Source organism: Salvelinus namaycush, chromosome 2 (assembly GCF_016432855.1).
Source record: "Salvelinus namaycush isolate Seneca chromosome 2, SaNama_1.0, whole genome shotgun sequence".
NCBI lineage: Eukaryota > Metazoa > Chordata > Actinopteri > Salmoniformes > Salmonidae > Salvelinus > Salvelinus namaycush.
In genome coordinates, this window is record NC_052308.1 from 5,568,300 (window position 1) to 5,586,586 (window position 18,287).

Below are 18,287 nucleotides of genomic sequence, written 5' to 3' on the forward strand. Positions count from 1 at the left end.
ATCTCTCAGATCCTGTCCAGGCATATCAACAGCAGGATCACATGACTCCATGACCCTATGACCCCAGGATCCCACCATGGTCACTTTGGGTGGCATCAGAATAGTCTTAGACACACTGTCCCTTGTGTGTACACACACTGTCCCTTGTGTACACACACTGTCCCTCGTGTACACACTGTCCCACGTGTACACACTGTCCCTCGTGTACACACTGTCCCACGTGTACACACTGTCCCTCGTGTACACACTGTCCCACGTGTACACACTGTCCCACGTGTACACACTGTCCTTCGTGTACACACACACACTGTCCCTCGTGTACACACTGTCCTTCGTGTACACACACACACTGTCCCTTGTGTACACACATATTGTCCCTGTGTACACACTGTCCTTCGTGTACACACACACACTGTCCCTTGTGTACACACACTGTCCCTCGTGTACACACTGTCCCACGTGTACACACTGTCCTTTGTGTACACACACTGTACCTTGTGTACACACACTGTCCCTCGTGTACACACATATTGTCCCTGTGTACACACACACTGTCCCTCGTGTACACACTGTCCCACGTGTACACACTGTCCTTCGTGTACACACACACACACTGTCCCTTGTGTACACACATATTGTCCCTGTGTACACACTGTCCCTTGTGTACACACATATTGTCCCTGTGTACACACTGTCCCTTGTGTACACACATATTGTCCCTGTGTACACACTGTCCCTTGTGTACACACACACTGTCCCTCGTGTACACACACACTGTCCCTCGTGTACACACTGTCCTTCGTGTACACACACACACTGTCCCTTGTGTACACACATATTGTCCCTGTGTACACACTGTCCCTTGTGTACACACACACTGTCCCTTGTGTACACACACACTGTCCCTCGTGTACACACTGTCCTTCGTGTACACACACACACTGTCGCTTGTGTACACACACACTGTCCCTCGTGTTCACATACTGTCCCTCGTGTACACACACTGTCCCTCATGTACATGTAACAGTATAGCTTCTGTCCCTCTCCTCGCCCCTAACTGGGCTCGAACCAGGGACCCCCTGCACACATCGACAACAGCCACCCTCGAAGCATCGTTTCCCATCGCTCCACTAAAGCAGCGGCCCTTGCAGAGCAAGGGGAACAACTACTTCCAGGTCTCAGAGCGAGTGACGTCACAGATTGAAACACTATTAGCGTGCACCCCGCTAACTAACTAGCCATTTCACATTGGTTACATACACACTGTCCCTCGTGTACACACACTGTCCCTCATGTACATACTGTCCCTCGTGTACACACATTGTCCCTCGTGTACATACTGTCCCTCGTGTACACACACTGTCCCTCATGTACACACTGTCCCTCGTGTACACACTGTCCCTCGTGTACATACTGTCCCTCGTGTACACACACTGTCCCTCGTGTACATACTGTCCCTCGTGTACACACACTGTCCCTCGTGTACATACTGTCCCTCGTGTACACACACTGTCCCTCATGTACACACTGTCCCTCATGTACACACTGTCCCTCGTGTACACATACTGTCCCTCGTGTACACACACTGTCCCTCGTGTACACACACTGTCCCTCGTGTACACACACTGTCCCTCGTGTACACACACTGTCCCTCATGCACACACACTGTCCCTCGTGTACACACACTGACCCTCATGTACACACTGTCCCTCGTGTACATACTGTCCCTCGTGTACACACACTGTCCCTCATGTACACACTGTCCCTCATGTACACACACTGTCCCTCGTGTACACACACTGACCCTCATGTACACACTGTCCCTCATGTACAGTACACAGTGTCCCTCATGTACACACTGTCCCTCATGTACACACTGTCCCTCATGTACACACTGTCCCTCATGTACACACTGTCCCTCATGTACAGTACACAGTGTCCCTCATGTACACACTGTCCCTCATGTACACACTGTCCCTCATGTACAGTACACAGTGTCCCTCATGTACACACTGTCCCTCATGTACACACTGTCCCTCATGTACACGCAACACAAATGGCTTTGGGATTCAGCATGTGTACGCAAAATATGTCATAAATCAGTACTGCAGAGCTCTCCCTGTCCTCTGCCGTGTCTTGATTGTATTACTGTTGATGATATCTGGAAATGTGCATGTACACCCTGGCCCATCTACTGTTGCTCTCCCCAATTCTGACTTGTGCTCTGATATCTGCTTCACTGAGTTCTGCTCCCGTAAAAGCCTGGGTTTTCTGCACGTTAACAGGAGAAGCTTATTAGCTGAAATGGATCAATTGAAAGTGTAGGTTCACAGCTCCAATCCAGATGTGTTGGTCATTACTGAGACGTGGTTAAGGAAGAGTGTTTTGAATGCTGATGTTAACCTTTCTGGTTATAACCTTTTTCGGCAAGACAGATCTTCCAAAGGTGGGGGAGTGGCAATCTTTACCAAGGATCATCTTCAGTGCTCGGTTGTCTCCACCAAGTCTGTCCCCAAACAATTTGATTTGCTGGTTTTAAGCATTAACATTTCAAATAGCTCTTTGTTGACTGTTGCTGGCTGCTATTGTCCTCCATCATCACCGGCCTGTATCCTACCTGCCCAAACTTTCTCCTGGCCCCTTACACCAAGTCTGAATTTGTCCTGCTAGGTGGCCTAAACTGGGACATGCTTAAACTACCTGACCAAGTCCTAAAGCAATGGGACTCCCTAAATCTTTCTCAGATTATACCAATCCCACAAGATATGACTCCAAACACCCAGAAAGGGCTACTCTTCTTAATGTTATCCTCACAAATAATCCTGATAGGTATCAGTCTGGTGTTTTCTGTAATGACCTTAGTAATCACTGTTTTACAGCCTGTGTTCATAAAGGCTGCTCAGTGAAACGATCTGTCCTGATTTGTCATAGACACTTGCTAAAAAACTTTAATGAGCAAGCCTTCCTTCATGAACTGGCCTCTGTAAAATGGTATAGAATCAGCTTGATCCCCTTCTGTCGAAGACGCCTGGACCTTCTTTTTTGATATTTTCAGTGGTATTGTTAACAAACACGACACCATAAAGAAAATGAGAATTAAAAACAGGTTCAGCCCCTGGTTCGACCGTGATCTTGGAGAGTTACTCCACCTCAAGAATTGTATTTGGCGAAAGGCTCGGCACACGCATACTCAGGCTGACTGGCTCTCGTTCAGGCAAATTAGAAATGAGTGTACTCAGGCTATCCGGAAGGCCAAAGTTAGTTACTTTAAGGAGCAGATCTCTCTCTGTGGGTCTAACCCCAAGAAGTTCTGGAAAACGGACCTGGAGAAAAAGACCTGGAGAATAAACCCTCCTCCTAAACAGCTGCCCATGTCCCTTAACTTCTTTCAGCTAGGGGGCAGAATTTTTATGTTTGGAAAAATAACGTTCCCAAGGTAAACTGACTATTTCTCAGGTCCAGATGCTAGAATATGCATATAATTGACAGATTAGGATAGAAAACACTCTAAAGTTTCCAAAACTGTCAAAATATTGTCTGTGAGTATAACAGAACTGATTTTGCAGGCGAAAACCTGAGGAAATCCAACCCGGAAGTGCCTTTTATTTGGAAAAATCCCTGTTCCGTTGCCTGCCCCTCCTCCATTTAAAGGGGTATCAACCAGATTCCAATGTCCAATGGCTTCCTCAGGCTGTGACTAGGCTTTAGACATAGTTTCAAGCTTTTATTTTGAAAAATGAGCGAGATTTTTCAAAACGCGTCAGGTGTCCTTTGATTAGTTCCTGCGCGCGAGAGATGTAGCTCGACATTTTCTTTCTCTGTAGTATTGAATAGTTTACCATCCGGTTGAAATATTATCGATTATGTATGTTAAAAACAACCTGAGGATTGATTATAAAATCGTTTGACATGTTTCTACGAACATTACGGATACTTTTTGGAATTTTCGTCTGCCTTTCAGGACCGGAACGAGCCTGTGGTTTTCTGAACATAACGCGCAAACCAAATGGCGGTTTTCGGTTATAAAACTAATCTTTATCGAACAAAAATAACATTTATTGTGTAACTGGGAGTCTCGTGAGTGCAAACATCCGAAGATTATCAAAGGTAAGCGATTAATTTTATTGCTTTTCTGACTTTCGTGACCAAGCTAATTTGCGGCTAGCTGTTCTTACTGTTTTGTCTAGTGATTGATAAACTCACAAACGCTTGGATTGCTTTCGCTGTAAAGCATATTTTCAAAATCTGACATGATAGGTGGATTAACAACAAGCTAAGGTGTGTTTTGGTATATTTCACTTGTGATTTCATGATTATAAATATTTTTAGTTTTTTTTTTTTTTTTTTTGGCGCTCTGCATTTCAGCGGTTGTTTACGAAAATGATCCCGCTAAAGGGATCCGTGTGGCAAGAAGTTAATGTTGATGATGTGGTTGTTACTGACAAGGAGCACATGTCCGAGCTCTTTAATCACCACTTCATTAAGTCAGGATTCCTATTTGACTCAGTCATACCTCCTTGCCCGTCCAACCTTTCCTCGTCTCCCACCCCTTCTAATGCAACTATCCCTGATGCTTCTCCCTCTTTTTCCCTTGCCCTGCTACAAAGTTTCTCCCTGCAGGCAGTCACTGCTAGAGGAGTTCCTGAAAATGGGTCACATGGTTTAGACCCTTTCTTCTTTGTGGTTGCTGCCCCTATCATCGCCAAACCTATCTCCAACCTTTTTAACCTGTCTCTCCTTTCTGGGGAGGTTCCCATTGCTTGGAAGGCAGCCACGGTTCATCCTTTATTTAAAGGAGGAGATCAAGCTGCTCCTAACTGTTATAGGCCTACTTCTATTTTGCTCTGTTTATCAAAAGTGTTGGAAAAACTTGTCAATAATCACCTGACTGGCTTTCTTGATGTCTATAGTTTTCTCTCTGGTATGCAATCTGGTTTCCGCTCAGGTTATGGCTGTCTCACTGCAACCTTAAAGGTCCTCAGTGATGTCACCATTGCCCTTGATTCTAAGCAATATTGTGCTGCTATTTCTATACAGTAGACCATTACATTCTTGTGGGCCGGCTAAGGAGTATTGGTGTCTCTGAGGGGTCTTTGGCCTGGTTTGCTAACTACTTCTCTCGAAGAGTGCAGTGTATAAAATCAGAAAATCTGCTGTCTCAGCCACTGCCTGTCACCAAGGGAGTACCCCAAGGCACAATCCTAGGCCCCATGCTCTTCTCAATTTACATCAAACAACATAGCTCAGGCAGTAGGAAGCTCTCTCATCCATTTATATGCAGATGATACAGTCTTATACTTAGCTGGCCCCTCCCCGGATTTTGTGTTAAATGCTCTACAACAAAGCTTTCTTAGTGTCCAACAAGCTTTCTCTACCATTAACCTTGTTCTGAACACCTCCAAAACAAAGGTCATGTGGTTTGGTAAGAAGAATGCCCCTCTCCCCACAGGTGTGATTACGACCTCTGAGGGTTTAGAACTTGAGGTAGTCACCTCATACAAGTACTTGGGAGCATGGCTAGACGGTGCACTGTCCTTCTCTCAGCACACATCAAAGCTGCAGGCTAAAGTTAAATCTAGACTTGGTAATAGTTGCTCTTTCACCCCAGCTGCCAAACTAACCCTGATTCAGATGACCATCCCACCCATGCTAGATTACGGAAACATAATTTATAGATCGGCAGGTAAGGGTGCTCTCGAGCAGCTAGATGTTCTTACCATTCGGCCATCAGATTTGCCACCAATGCTCCTTATAGGACACATCACTGCACTCTATACTCCTCTGTAAACTGGTCATCTCTGTATACCCGTCGCAAGACCCACTGGTTGATGCTTATTTATTAAACCCTCTTAGGCCTTACTCTCCCCTATCTGAGATATCTACTGCAGCCCTCATCCTCCACATACAACACCTGTTCTGCCAGTCACATTCTGTTAAAGGTCCCCAAAGCACACACATCCCTGGGTCGCTCGTCTTTTCAGTTCGCTGCAGCTAGCGACTGGAACGAGCTGCAACAAACACTCAAACTGGACAGTTTTATCTCAATCTCTTCATTCAAAGAGTCAATCTTGGACACTCTTACTGACAGTTGTGGCTGTTTTGTGTGATGTATTGTTGTCTCTACCTTCTTGCCCTTCGTGCTATTGTCTGTGACCAATAATGTTTGTACCATGTTTTGTGCTGCTATCATGTTGTGTTGCTACCATGTTGTTGTCATGTTGTGTTGCTACCATGCTGTGTTGTCATGTGTTGCTGTTATGCTATGTTGTTGTCTTAGGTCTCTCTTCATGTAGTGTTGTGTTGTCTCTCTTGTTGTGATGTGTGTTTTGTTCTATATTAATATTGTATTTATTTATTTATTTTAATCCCAGGCCCCCGTCCCCGCAGGAGGCCTTTTGCCTTTTGGTAGACCGTCATTGTAAATAAGAATTTGTTCTTAACTGACTTGCCTAGTTAAATAAAGGTTAAAGAAAATACAATTAAAAAATAAAATGTGACAGGGCCTGGTGTGAATTAAAAGTACTGGTAGTATGTGTGTGTGTGTGTGTGTGTGTGTGTGTGTGTGTGTGTGTGTGTGTGTGTGTGTGTGTGTGTGTGTGTGTGTGTGTGTGTGTGTGTGTGTGTGTGTGTGTGTGTGTGTGTGTGTGTGTGTGTGTGTGTGTGTGTGTGTGTGCCTCTCCAAGTCTTCAGACGGTATCTGATCCTGAATGGTGTATCTAAATCAGAGGAGGCTGCTGAGGGGAGGACGGCTCATAATAATGGCCGGAACAGGGCAAATGGAATGGCATAAACACCAGGAAACCACGTGTTTGATGTATTTGATACCATTCCACTGATTCCTCTCCTGTCATTACCACAAGCCCGTCCTCCCACTTTAAGGTGCCACCAACCTCCTGTGATACAATTCTAGGTACTAAGTTATTATTGTGGTTGTGTCTCCTAACGGTGCTTCTCATTGTGTTTCTCTCCTCAGGGCGTCTTGTCCTGCCCTGTAACCCGAGCAGAGCACCAATGCCAGTGGACATGCAGCCACATCAGAGGCTGTATCATTATGAGTCTCCACCCAACCAGCCGCCCAGAGGGTAAGACAACACAACACAACAACAACACAACAACAACAACCCTTCCTCCTCTCCTACCTGCTGCAATATTATAATCAATTGATCTTTGAACAGTCTGTCACTATAAAGACACTAACAGACAGACATGAATGATTCATTCTTGTCCCTCCAAACCCAATAAAAAATTATCTGATGACTTGTCTAGTCCAGAGTTTTAAATGTATTTATTTTACTCACAAACAGACAACCAGAATTTTCAGAGTAGCTAAAAGCCTAAAAGGCCAGGTCCTGGAGCGAGTTAGCTGAGCTCTGCCCTCTTTCCTCCCCCTCCCTCTCTCCTCCCCCTTCCTCCCCCTCCTCTCCCCCTATACCACCCAGGTTGCGAGGTGAGCGGGCGAGGCAGTCTCTCTCTCTCTCTCTCTCTCTCTCTCTCTCTGACAGCTGCTAATTACAGGCCAGCCAGACCCGGCTGAGCTCTGCATGACTGCCCGCCCTACCGCCCGCCTGTACTCTGCTCAGGTTACCCTGCTAGAGGGAGGGAGAGAGGGGGGGTGAGAGAGAGATAGGGTAAGAGAAAGAAAGGGGAGTGAAGGGAGATGGGGTGAGAATAACAGAGGGAGAAATGTGAAAGAATTGAGGGAGGGAAAGAGAGTGAGAGAAAGGGGAGAGAGATAGGCAGAGAGAGAGGAGGGGGTGAGAAAGACAGGATAAAGAGAGAGAGAGGGTCAGAGAAAAGGGGGACAGGAAGGCAGAGAGGGAGAAAGAAAAGCTTAATTTACTTCTACCAGATTAGAGAGAAGTAAGAGAGATGGAGAGAGAAAGGGAGAGAGAAAGGAGGGAGAGAAAGCGAGAGGCAGAGAGAGACGGAGGGGGAAACCCGCCATAGTAGATTAGACAGAGAAGAGCAGCCTAAGCTCCTGTGTGGAGGAATACACGTTGTAGAGGAAGAATTAGAGAGCTGAAAGGGAGACTTAGAAGGTACAGGGATGAATGAAGTCTGCTCTACAGGAGAGAGAGAGAGAGAGAGGAGGAGAGAGAGAGGGGGGGAGGCAGGGAGAGAGAGAAAGAAAGAGAGAGAGAGAGAGGGAGAGGGAGTGAAAGAGAGGGAGTGAAAGGGATGAATGAAGTCTGCTCTACAGGAGAGAGAGAGAGAGGAGGAGAGAAAGAGGGAGGGAGGCAGGGAGAGAGAGAAAGAAAGAGGGAGAGGGAGTGAAAGAGAGGGAGTGAAAGAGAGAGAGAGAGGGGGAGAGAGAGAAAAAGACAGAGAGAGGGAGAGAGAGAGCGAGAGAGTGAGTGAGTGAGAGACAGAGGGAGAAAAAGAGCGAGAGAGAGAGAAGGAGAGAGAGAAGGAGAGAGAGAGGGAGAGAGACAGAGGAGAGAGGGAGCGAGAGAGAGAGGGAGAGAGAGAGAGGGAGAGGGAGTGAAAGAGAGAGGGGGAGGGAGATAGAGAGGGGGAGAAAGAGAAAAAGACAGAGGGAGAGAGAGCAAGAGAGTGAGACAGAGGGAGAAAAAGAGCGAGAGAGAGAGAGAGAGGGCGAGAGAGAGAGAGAGAAGGATAGAGAGAGAGCGAGAGAGAGGGAGAGAGACAGAGGAGAGAGGGAGAGAGAGAGGGAGCGAGAGAGAGGGAGCAAGAGGGAGAGCCAGGGAGAGAGCAAGAGAGAGAGAGGGAGAGATAGGGAGAGATAGAGAGAGGTGGTGGGAGAGAGAGAGAGAGAGAAAGACAGAGAGAGGGAGATTGAGAGAGAGAGATAGGGAGAGAGAGAAAGAGAGAAATAGGGAGGGAGAGAGAGAGAGAGAAAGAGAGAGAGAGATAGGGAGAGAAAGAAAGAGAGAGAGATATGGAGAGAAATAGAGACAGAGGGAGATTGAGAAAGAGATAGGGAGAGAGAGAGAGTAACGTTAAATGTATGAGAACATTGGAACATTGCTACCAGGCTTCCCTGGCCTGTTCAGTTTATAAATGAATAAACAGTTAGTGTCATAACATCTTTACCCTGAATAAGAGTGCAGCGCCACCTGCTGGTAAATGAAAAGCGCAGAAGTGATGAAATCCTGTGCTGGATAGGCAACCAACATGCTGTTTACTGTTCAGAAGTAGTTGTTACAGCATCGTAGTGTTAAACTATCTGTCTATTCTTTCTTCCTCTGTTTCTCTCTGCCTCTTTTTCTTATTTATTTTTATTTCACCTTTATTCAACCAGGTAGGCAAGTTGAGAACAAGTTCTCATTTACAACTGCGACCTGGTCAAGAATAAAGCAAAGCAGTTCGACACATACAACAACACATAGTTACACATTGAATAAACAAACATACAGTCAATAATACAGTAGAAAAAGTCTATATACAGTGAGTGCAAATGAGGTAAGATAAGGGAGGTAAAGGCAATAAATAGGCCATAGTGGTGAAGTAATTACAATATACCAATTAAACACTGAATGGTAGATGTGCAGAAGATGAATGTGCAGGTAGAGATACTGGGGTGCAAAGGAGCAAGATAAATAAATAAATACAGTACAAGGATGAGGTAGTTGGATGGGCTATTTACAGATGGGCTATGTACAGGTGCAGTGATCTGTGAGCTGCTCTGACATCTGGTGCTTAAAGTTAGTGAGGGAGATATGAGTCTCCAGCTTCAGTGATTTTTGCAGATCGTTCCAGTCATTGGCAGCAGAGAACTGGAAGGAAAGGCGGTCAAAGGAGGAAATTGGCTTTGGGGATGACCAGTGAGATATACCTGCTGGAGCGTGTGCTACGTGTGGGTGCTGCTATGGTGACCAGTGAGCTGAGATAAGGCGGGGCTTTACCTAGTAGGGTTTTGTAGATGACCTGGAGCCAGTGGGTTTGGCGACGAGTATGAAGCGAGGGCCAGCCAACGAGAGCATACAGGTCGCAATGGTGGGTAGTATATGGGGCTTTGGTGACAAAACGGATGGCACTGTGATAGACTGCATCCAATTTGTTGAGTAGAGTGTTGGAGGCTATTTTGTAAATGACATCACCGAAGTCGAGGATCGGTAGGATGGTCAGTTTTACAAGGGTATGTTTGGCAGCATGAGTGAAGGATGCTTTGTTGCGGAATAGGAAGCCAATTCTAGATTTAACTTTGGATTGGAGATGTTTGATGTGAGTCTGGAAGGAGAGTTTACAGTCTAACCAGACACCTAGGTATTTGTAGTCGTCCACATATTCTAAGTCAAAGCCGTCCAGAGTAGTGATGTTGGACAGGCAGGCAGGTGCAGGCAGCGATCGGTTGAAGAGCATATATTTAGTTTTACTTGTATTTAAGAGCAATTGGAGGCCACGGAAGGAGAGTTGTATGGCATTGAAGCTCGCCTGGAGGGTTGTTAGCACAGTGTCAAAAGAAGGGCCAGAAGTATACAGAATGGTGTTGTCTGCGTAGAGGTGGATCAGAGAATCACCAGCAGCAAGAGCGACATCATTGATGTATACAGAGAGTCGGCCCGAGAATTCAGAGAGACATCAGAGATTGTAACGTTCTCTGCTTCACGGAAACATGGCTCACTCAAGAGACGCTAACGGAGTTGGTGCAGCCAGCTGGTTTCTTCACGCATCGCGCCGACAGAAACAAACATCTTTCTGGTAAGAAGAGGGGCGGGGGTGTATGCCTTATGATTAACGAGACGTGGTGTGATCATAACAACATATAGGAACTCAAGTCATTCTGTTCACCTGATCTAGAATTCCTCACAATCAAATGTCGACCGCATTATCTACCAAGGGAATTCTCTTCGATTATAATCACAGCCGTATATATTCCCCCCCAAGCAGACACATCGATGGCCCTGAACAAACTTTATCTGACTCTTTGTAAACTGGAAACCACACACCCTGAGGCTGCATTCATCGTAGCTGGGGATTTTAACAAGGCTAATCTGAAAACAAAACTCCCTAAATTCTATCAGCATATCGATTGTGCTACCAGGGCTGGTAAAACCTTGGATCATTGTTATACTAACTTCCGCGACGCATATAAGGCCCTCCCCCGCCCTCCTTTCGGAAAAGCTGACCACGACTCCATTTTGTTGCTTCCAGCCTACAAACAGAAACTAAAACAACAAGCTCCCTCGCTCAGGTCTGTTCAACGCTGGTCCGACCAATCTGATTCCACGCTTCAAGACTGCTTCGATCACGTGGATTGGGATATGTTCCGCATTGCGTCCAACAACAATATTGACGAATACGCTGATTCGGTGAGCGAGTTCATTAGAAAGTGCATTGACGATGTCGTACCCACAGCAACGATTAAAACATTCCCAAACCAGAAACCGTGGATTGATGGCAGCATTCGCGTGAAATTGAAAGCGCGAACCACTGCTTTTAACCAGGGCAAGGTGACCGGAAACATGACCGAATACAAACAGTGTAGCTATTCTCTCCGCAAGGCAATCAAACAAGCTAAGTCCCAGTATAGAGACAAAGTAGAGTCGCAATTCAACAGCTCAGACACAAGAGGTATGTGGCAGGGTCTACAGTCAATCACGGATTACGAAAAGAAAACCAGCCCCGTCGCGGACCAGGATGTCTTGCTCCCAGACAGGCTAAATAACTTTTTTGCTCGCTTTGAGGACAATACAGTGCCACTGACACGGCCCGCTACCAAAACCTGCGGGCTCTCCTTCACTGCAGCCGAGGTGAGTAAAACATTTAAACGTGTTAACCCTCGCAAGGCTGCAGGCCCAGATGGCATTACCAGCCGCGTCCTCAGAGCATGCGCAGACCAGCTGGCTGGTGTGTTTAAGGACATATTCAATCAATCCTTATCCCAGTCTGCTGTTCCCACATGCTTCAAGAGGGCCACCATTGTTCCTGTTCCCAAGAAAGCTAAGGTAACTGAGCTAAACGACTACCGCCCCGTAGCACTCACTTCCGTCATCATGAAGTGCTTTGAGAGACTAGTCAAGGACCATATCACCTCCACCCTACCTGACACCCTAGACCCACTCCAATTTGCTTACCGACCCAATAGGTCCACAGACGACGCAATGGCAACCACACTGCACACTGCCCTAACCCATCTGGACAAGAGGAATACCTATGTGAGAATGCTGTTCATCGACTACAGCTCAGCATTTAACACCATAGTACCCTCCAAACTCGTCATCAAGCTCGAGACCCTGGGTCTCGACCCCGCCCTGTGCAACTGGGTCCTGGACTTCCTGACGGGCCGCCCCCAGGTGGTGAGGGTAGGTAACACCATCTCCACCCCGCTGATCCTCAACACCGGGGCCCCACAAGGGTGCGTTCTGAGCCCTCTCCTGTACTCCCTGTTCACCCACGACTGCGTGGCCATGCACGCCTCCAACTCAATCATCAAGTTTGCGGACGACACTACAGTGGTAGGCTTGATTACCAACAACGACGAGACGGCCTACAGGGAGGAGGTGAGGGCCCTCGGAGTGTGGTGTCAGGAAAATAACCTCACACTCAACGTCAACAAAACAAAGGAGATGATTGTGGACTTCAGGAAACAGCAGAGGGAGCACCCCCCTATCCACATCGACGGGACAGTAGTGGAGAAGGTGGAAAGTTTTAAGTTCCTCGGTGTACACATCACGGACAAACTGAATTGGTCCACCCACACAGACAGCGTTGTGAAGAAGGCGCAGCAGCGCCTCTTCAACCTCAGGAGGCTGAAGAAATTCGGCTTGTCACCAAAAGCACTCACAAACTTCTACAGATGCACAATCGAGAGCATCCTGTCGGACTGTATCACCGCCTGGTACGGCAACTGCTCCGCCCACAACCGTAAGGCTCTCCAGAGGGTAGTGAGGTCTGCACAACGCATCACCGGGGGCAAACTACCTGCCCTCCAGGACACCTACACCACCCGATGTCACAGGAAGGCCATAAAGATCATCAAGGACAACAACCACCCAAGCCACTGCCTGTTCACCCCGCTATCATCCAGAAGGCGAGGTCAGTACAGGTGCATCAAAGCAGGGACCGAGAGACTGAAAAACAGCTTCTATCTCAAGGCCATCAGACTGTTAAACAGCCACCACTAACATTTAGTGGCCGCTGCCAACATACTGACTCAACTCCAGCCACTTTAATAATGGGAATTGATGGAAATTGTGTAAAAATGTACCACTAGCCACTTTAAACAATGCCACTTAATATAATGTTTACATACCCTACATTACTCATCTCATATGTATATGTATATACTGTACTCTATATCATCTACTGCATCTTGCCATCTTTATGTAATACATGTATCACTAGCCACTTTAAACTATGCCACTTTATGGTTACATACCCTACATTACTCATCTCATATGTATATACTGTACTCTATACCATCTACTGCATCTTGCCTATGCCGTTCTGTACCATCACTCATTCATATATCTTTATGTACATATTCTTTATCCCTTTACACTTGTGTGTATAAGGTAGTAGTTGTGGAATTGTTAGGTTAGATTACTTGTTGGTTATTACTGCATTGTCGGAACTAGAAGTACAAGCATTTCGCTACACTCGCATTAACATCTGCCAACCATGTGTATGTGACAAATAAAATTTGATTTGATTTGATTGATAAGAATTGACCCCTGTGGCACCTCCATAGAGACTGCCAGAGGTCCGGACAACAGGACCTCCGATTTGACATACTGAACTCTATCAGAGAAGTAGTTGGTAAACAAGGCGAGGCAATCATTTGAGAAACCAAGGCTGTTGAGTCTGCCGATAAGAAAGTGGTGATTGACAGGGTCAAAAGCCTTGGCCAGGTCGATGAATACGGCTGCACAGTATTGTTTCTTATCGTTGTCGGTTATGATGTCGTTTAGGACCTTGAGCGTGGCTGAGGTGCACCCATGACCAGCTCTGAAACCAGATTGCATAGCGGAGAAGGTAAGGTGGGAATCGAAATGGTCGGTAATCTGTTTGTTGACTTGGCTTTCGAAGACCTTAGAAAGGCAGGGCAGGATGGATATAGGTCTGAAACAGTTTGGGTCTAGAGTGTCTCCCCCTTTGAAGAGGGGGATGACCGCGACAGCTTTCCAATCTTTGGGAATCTCAGACGATACAAAAGAGAGATGGAACAGGCTAGTAATAGAGGTTGCAACAATTTTGGCTGATAATTTTAGAAAGAGAGTGTCCAGCCCGGCTGATTTGTATGGGTCCAGATTTTGCAGCTCTTTCAGAACATCAGCTATCTGGATTTGGGTGAAGGAGAAATGGGGGAGGCTTGGGTGAGTTGCTGTAGGGGGTGCCGGGCAGTTGACCGGGGTAGAGGTAGCCAGGTGGAAAGCATGGCCAGCATCAGAAAAATGCTTTTTGAAATTCTCAATTATAGTGGATTTATCAGTGGTGACGGTGTTTCCTAGCCTCAGTGCAGTGGGCAGCTGGGAGGAGGTGCTCTTATTCTCCATGGACTTCACAGTGTCCCAGAACTTTTTTGAGTTTGTGCTACAGGATGCAAATTTCTATTTGAAAAAGCTAACCTTAGCTTTCCTAACTGCCTGTGTATATTGCTTCCCAACTTCCCTGAAAGGTTGCATATCACGGGGGCTATTCGATGCTAATGCAGAACGCCACAGGATGTTTTTGTGCTGGTCAAGGGCAGTCAAGTCTTTAGAGACCAAGGGCTATATCTGTTCCTGCTTCAATTTTTGTTGAATGGAGCATGCTCATTTAAGATGGTGAGGAAGGCACTTTTAAAGAATAACCAGGCATCCTCTACTGACGGGATGAGGTCAATATCACTCTGCCTCCCTCCCCATTTGTCCCTTTCACTCCCTCTCTCCCTCTCTGTCTGACTGAACGCAGGGTAACCTCCGTCTATCCTCTCTCCCTCTCTCTCTTTCCGCCTCTCTCTACCTCTCTCTCTCTATCCCTCTCTCTATACATCCCTCTAACTCTCTCTCTATCCCTCTCCCTCTCTCTCGTAGTTGGTTGTGTAACTGTACTGTCAGGTCCTGATATCTTTATCTCGCTGTATGTCTCTGTGTGTCTCTGTGTGTCTCTGTGTGTATCTGTGTGTCTATGTGTGTCTCTGTGTGTCTCTGTATGTCTCTGTGTCTATCTGTGTGTCTCTGTATGTATCTGTGTGTCTCTGTGGGTCTCTGTGTGTCTCTGTGTGTCTCTGTATGTCTGTGTGTCTCTGTGTGTGTATGTCTCTGGATATCTCTGTGTGTAAATGTATGTCTCTGTGTCTCTCTGTGTGTCTCTGTATATCTCTGTGGGTCTATGTATTTATATGTGTCTCTCTGTATGTCTCTGTGTCTCTCTGTGTGTCTCTCTGCGTGTCTCTCTGCGTGTCTCTCTGCGTGTCTCTGTATATCTCTGTGGGTCTATGTATTTCTATGTGTCTCTCTGTATGTCTCTGTGTCTCTCTGTGTGTCTCTCTGCGTGTCTCTCTGCGTGTCTCTGTATATCTCTGTGGGTCTATGTATTTATATGTGTCTCTCTGTATGTCTCTGTGTCTCTCTGTGTCTCTGTGTGTCTGTATACTGTATTTCTCGGTGTGTCTCTGTGTGTCTGTATACTGTGTGTCTCTGTGTGTATATATACTGTATGTCTCTGTGTGTCTGTATACTGTGTGTCGGTATACTGTGTGTCTCTGTGTGTCTGTATACTGTGTGTCTCTGTGTGTCTGTATACTGTGTGTCTCTGTGTGTCTGTATACTGTGTGTCTCTGTGTGTCTGTATACTGTGTGTCTCTGTGTGTCTGTATACTGTGTGTCTCTGTGTGTCTGTATACTGTGTGTCTCTGTGTGTCTGTATACTGTGTGTCTGTATACTGTGTGTCTCTGTGTGTCTGTATACTGTGTGTCTCTGTGTGTCTGTCTGCTTGTCTAGTCTTACTCCATCAGGAAGGTCACCCTACAGTGATGTGTCATCGCTCCGCGCTCCACTCCACAACGGCCAGCCTCTGGACTGCAGGAACATGTACAACCCTATGACCCCTAACCCCATGACCCCTAACCCCAGGACCAACCCTAACTCTGGGGTCAACCCCATGGACCAGTACATGCGGCCCCCTCTGGCCCCCCCACTGCACAGCATGATGGGACACCGCGGCATGAATCAGTCCTCCGATGGTGAGCCAGTCCTTTATTAATTGTATGATTGCAAAACTACCGGTAATTTACCAAAGTTACCAAAATCATCAGTAATTTTGGTAATTAACAGAAAATCTATGGCAAATCTATTGTCGCTTTTGTAATTTAAACTTGAATAACTTTTAAATTCATGTATAGTATTAATTTATTATATCTGTGTCCACATTGTCCAGGAGTTTCTAATAGATGGCCCATATGGTTTAAGAGAAAACAGACCAATTAATGAAAAATGCATCTAATCAACGTTATCATCATTATTTTCAATTACAACTCGTCCAACTATTGACTTTTTTCACAACTGCCACCAGTTTGACGCAAAAACATTGACAACAAATACATATTGACATAGTTTTCAAAAAAAATGAATAAGGATATTTCATGCTTAAACCCTCATATTAAACATCAATGTTATTCACTAAAATCAATCAATCAATCAAATGTATTTATAAAGCCCTTCTGACATCAGCTGATATCTCAAAGTGCTGTACAGAAACCCAGCCTAAAACCCCAAACAGCAAGCAATGCAGGTGTAGAAGCACGGTGGCTAGGAAAAACTCCCTAGAAAGGCCAGAACCTAGGAAGAAACCTAGAGAGGAGCCAGGCTATGAGGGGTGGCCAGTCCTCTTCTGGCTGTGCCGGGTGGAGATTATAACAGAGCATAGTTCAAATGTTCATAGATGACCAGCAGGGTCAAATAATAATAATCACAGTGGTTGTAGAGGGTGCAACAGGTCAGCACCTCAGGAGTAAATGTCAGTTGGCTTTTCATAGCCGATCATTCAGAGTATCTCTACTCCTCCTGCTGTCTCTAGAGAGTTGAAAACAGCAGGTCCGGGACAGGTAGCACGTCCGGTGAACAGGTCAGGATTCCATAGCCGCAGGCAGAACAGTTGAAACTGGAGCAGCAGCACGACCAGGTGGACTGGGGACAGCAAGGAGTCATCAGGCCAGGTAGTCCTGAGGCATGGTCCTAGGGCTCAGGTCCTCTGAGAGAGAGAAAGAAAGAAAGAGAGAATTAGAGATTTTTTTTCAATCATCTTATTGAATTATTTCATATATTTTACATGTGATAAAGCCACACAAAGGGCCAGAGATTATTACAGACTCCAGTGATAATCTGAAGGACCCAAAAGGGCCACTAGATGTCGTGTGATAAATTACATAAAATCCTTGAAAGATACCAACATTCTGGTAGTTTACAAGTAAACCTTGAACGTTTCCAGTAATATACCCTCCCTTTGCAACCCTAATCATGTGAATAACTTAATGACCTTTAACCTCATTATAACCAGAGACAGAGGCTCTATCTCAATTAGTCTTTCCTCCATTCCTCCCGAATCTTAGCCTCCTTCTCACCCATGACGTGAAGCAGCAGTCAGAATTGGGCATGTTCCTTAAGCCAGTAATAATGTGATTATTCTCCTTCTCTGTGCTTGTCCAGGTGGTAACAGCTCTCCCTACTGTCAGAACAACCTCATGTCATCCCACTATGGCTTCCCCCACGGCCACGGATCAGACCACATGGGAGGCGGTAAGACAATAACTGGGTTGTGTTCATTAGGCACCAAATGGAAGAAAAAGGACTGAAACAGGGAGGGACTACCTGGACTTGTCTAATGAGAAATGCAAATTTGGTTTAAAAATGTTTTCCATTGCAACCCCCTCTCTCTCTGCTACCCGTCCCTCCCCCTCTCTCTCTACCCCCTCCCTGTTCCCCTTTCCCCAATCCCCTCTCTCTCTGCTACCCGTCCCTCCCCCTCTCTCTCTACCCCCTCCCTGTTCCCCTTTCCCCAACCCCCTCTCTCTCTGCTACCCGTCCCTCCCCCTCTCTCTCTACCCCCTCCCTGTTCCCCTTTCCCCAACCCCCCAATCCCCTCTCTCTCTGCTACCCGTCCCTCCCCCTCTCTCTCTACCCCCTCCCTGTTCCCCTTTCCCCAACCCCCTCTCTCTCTGCTACCCGTCCCTCCCCCTCTCTCTCTACCCCCTCCCTGTTTCCCCTTCCCCAACCCCCTCTCTCTCTGCTACCCGTCCCTCCCCCTCTCTCTCTACCCCCTCCCTGTTCCCCCTTCCCCAACCCCCTCTCTCTCTGCTACCCGTCCCTCCCCCTCTCTCTCTACCCCCTCCCTGTTCCCCTTT

General features: G+C 46.6%; 1 protein-coding gene across 1 annotated transcript in view; it reads left to right on the top strand.

The window, feature by feature from the left end:
• The first annotated feature begins 7,011 nt into the window (after positions 1-7,011).
• The window catches only part of LOC120020218 (zinc finger protein GLI1-like), a 36,986-nt gene continuing 25,710 nt past the window's right edge, over positions 7,012-18,287 (top strand). The window contains exons 1-3 of the mRNA XM_038963744.1: positions 7,012-7,082; positions 15,889-16,130; positions 17,593-17,682. Coding sequence (XP_038819672.1) covers positions 7,012-7,082; positions 15,889-16,130; positions 17,593-17,682 — 403 coding nt within the window. The remainder of the gene's footprint in view (positions 7,083-15,888; positions 16,131-17,592; positions 17,683-18,287) is intronic.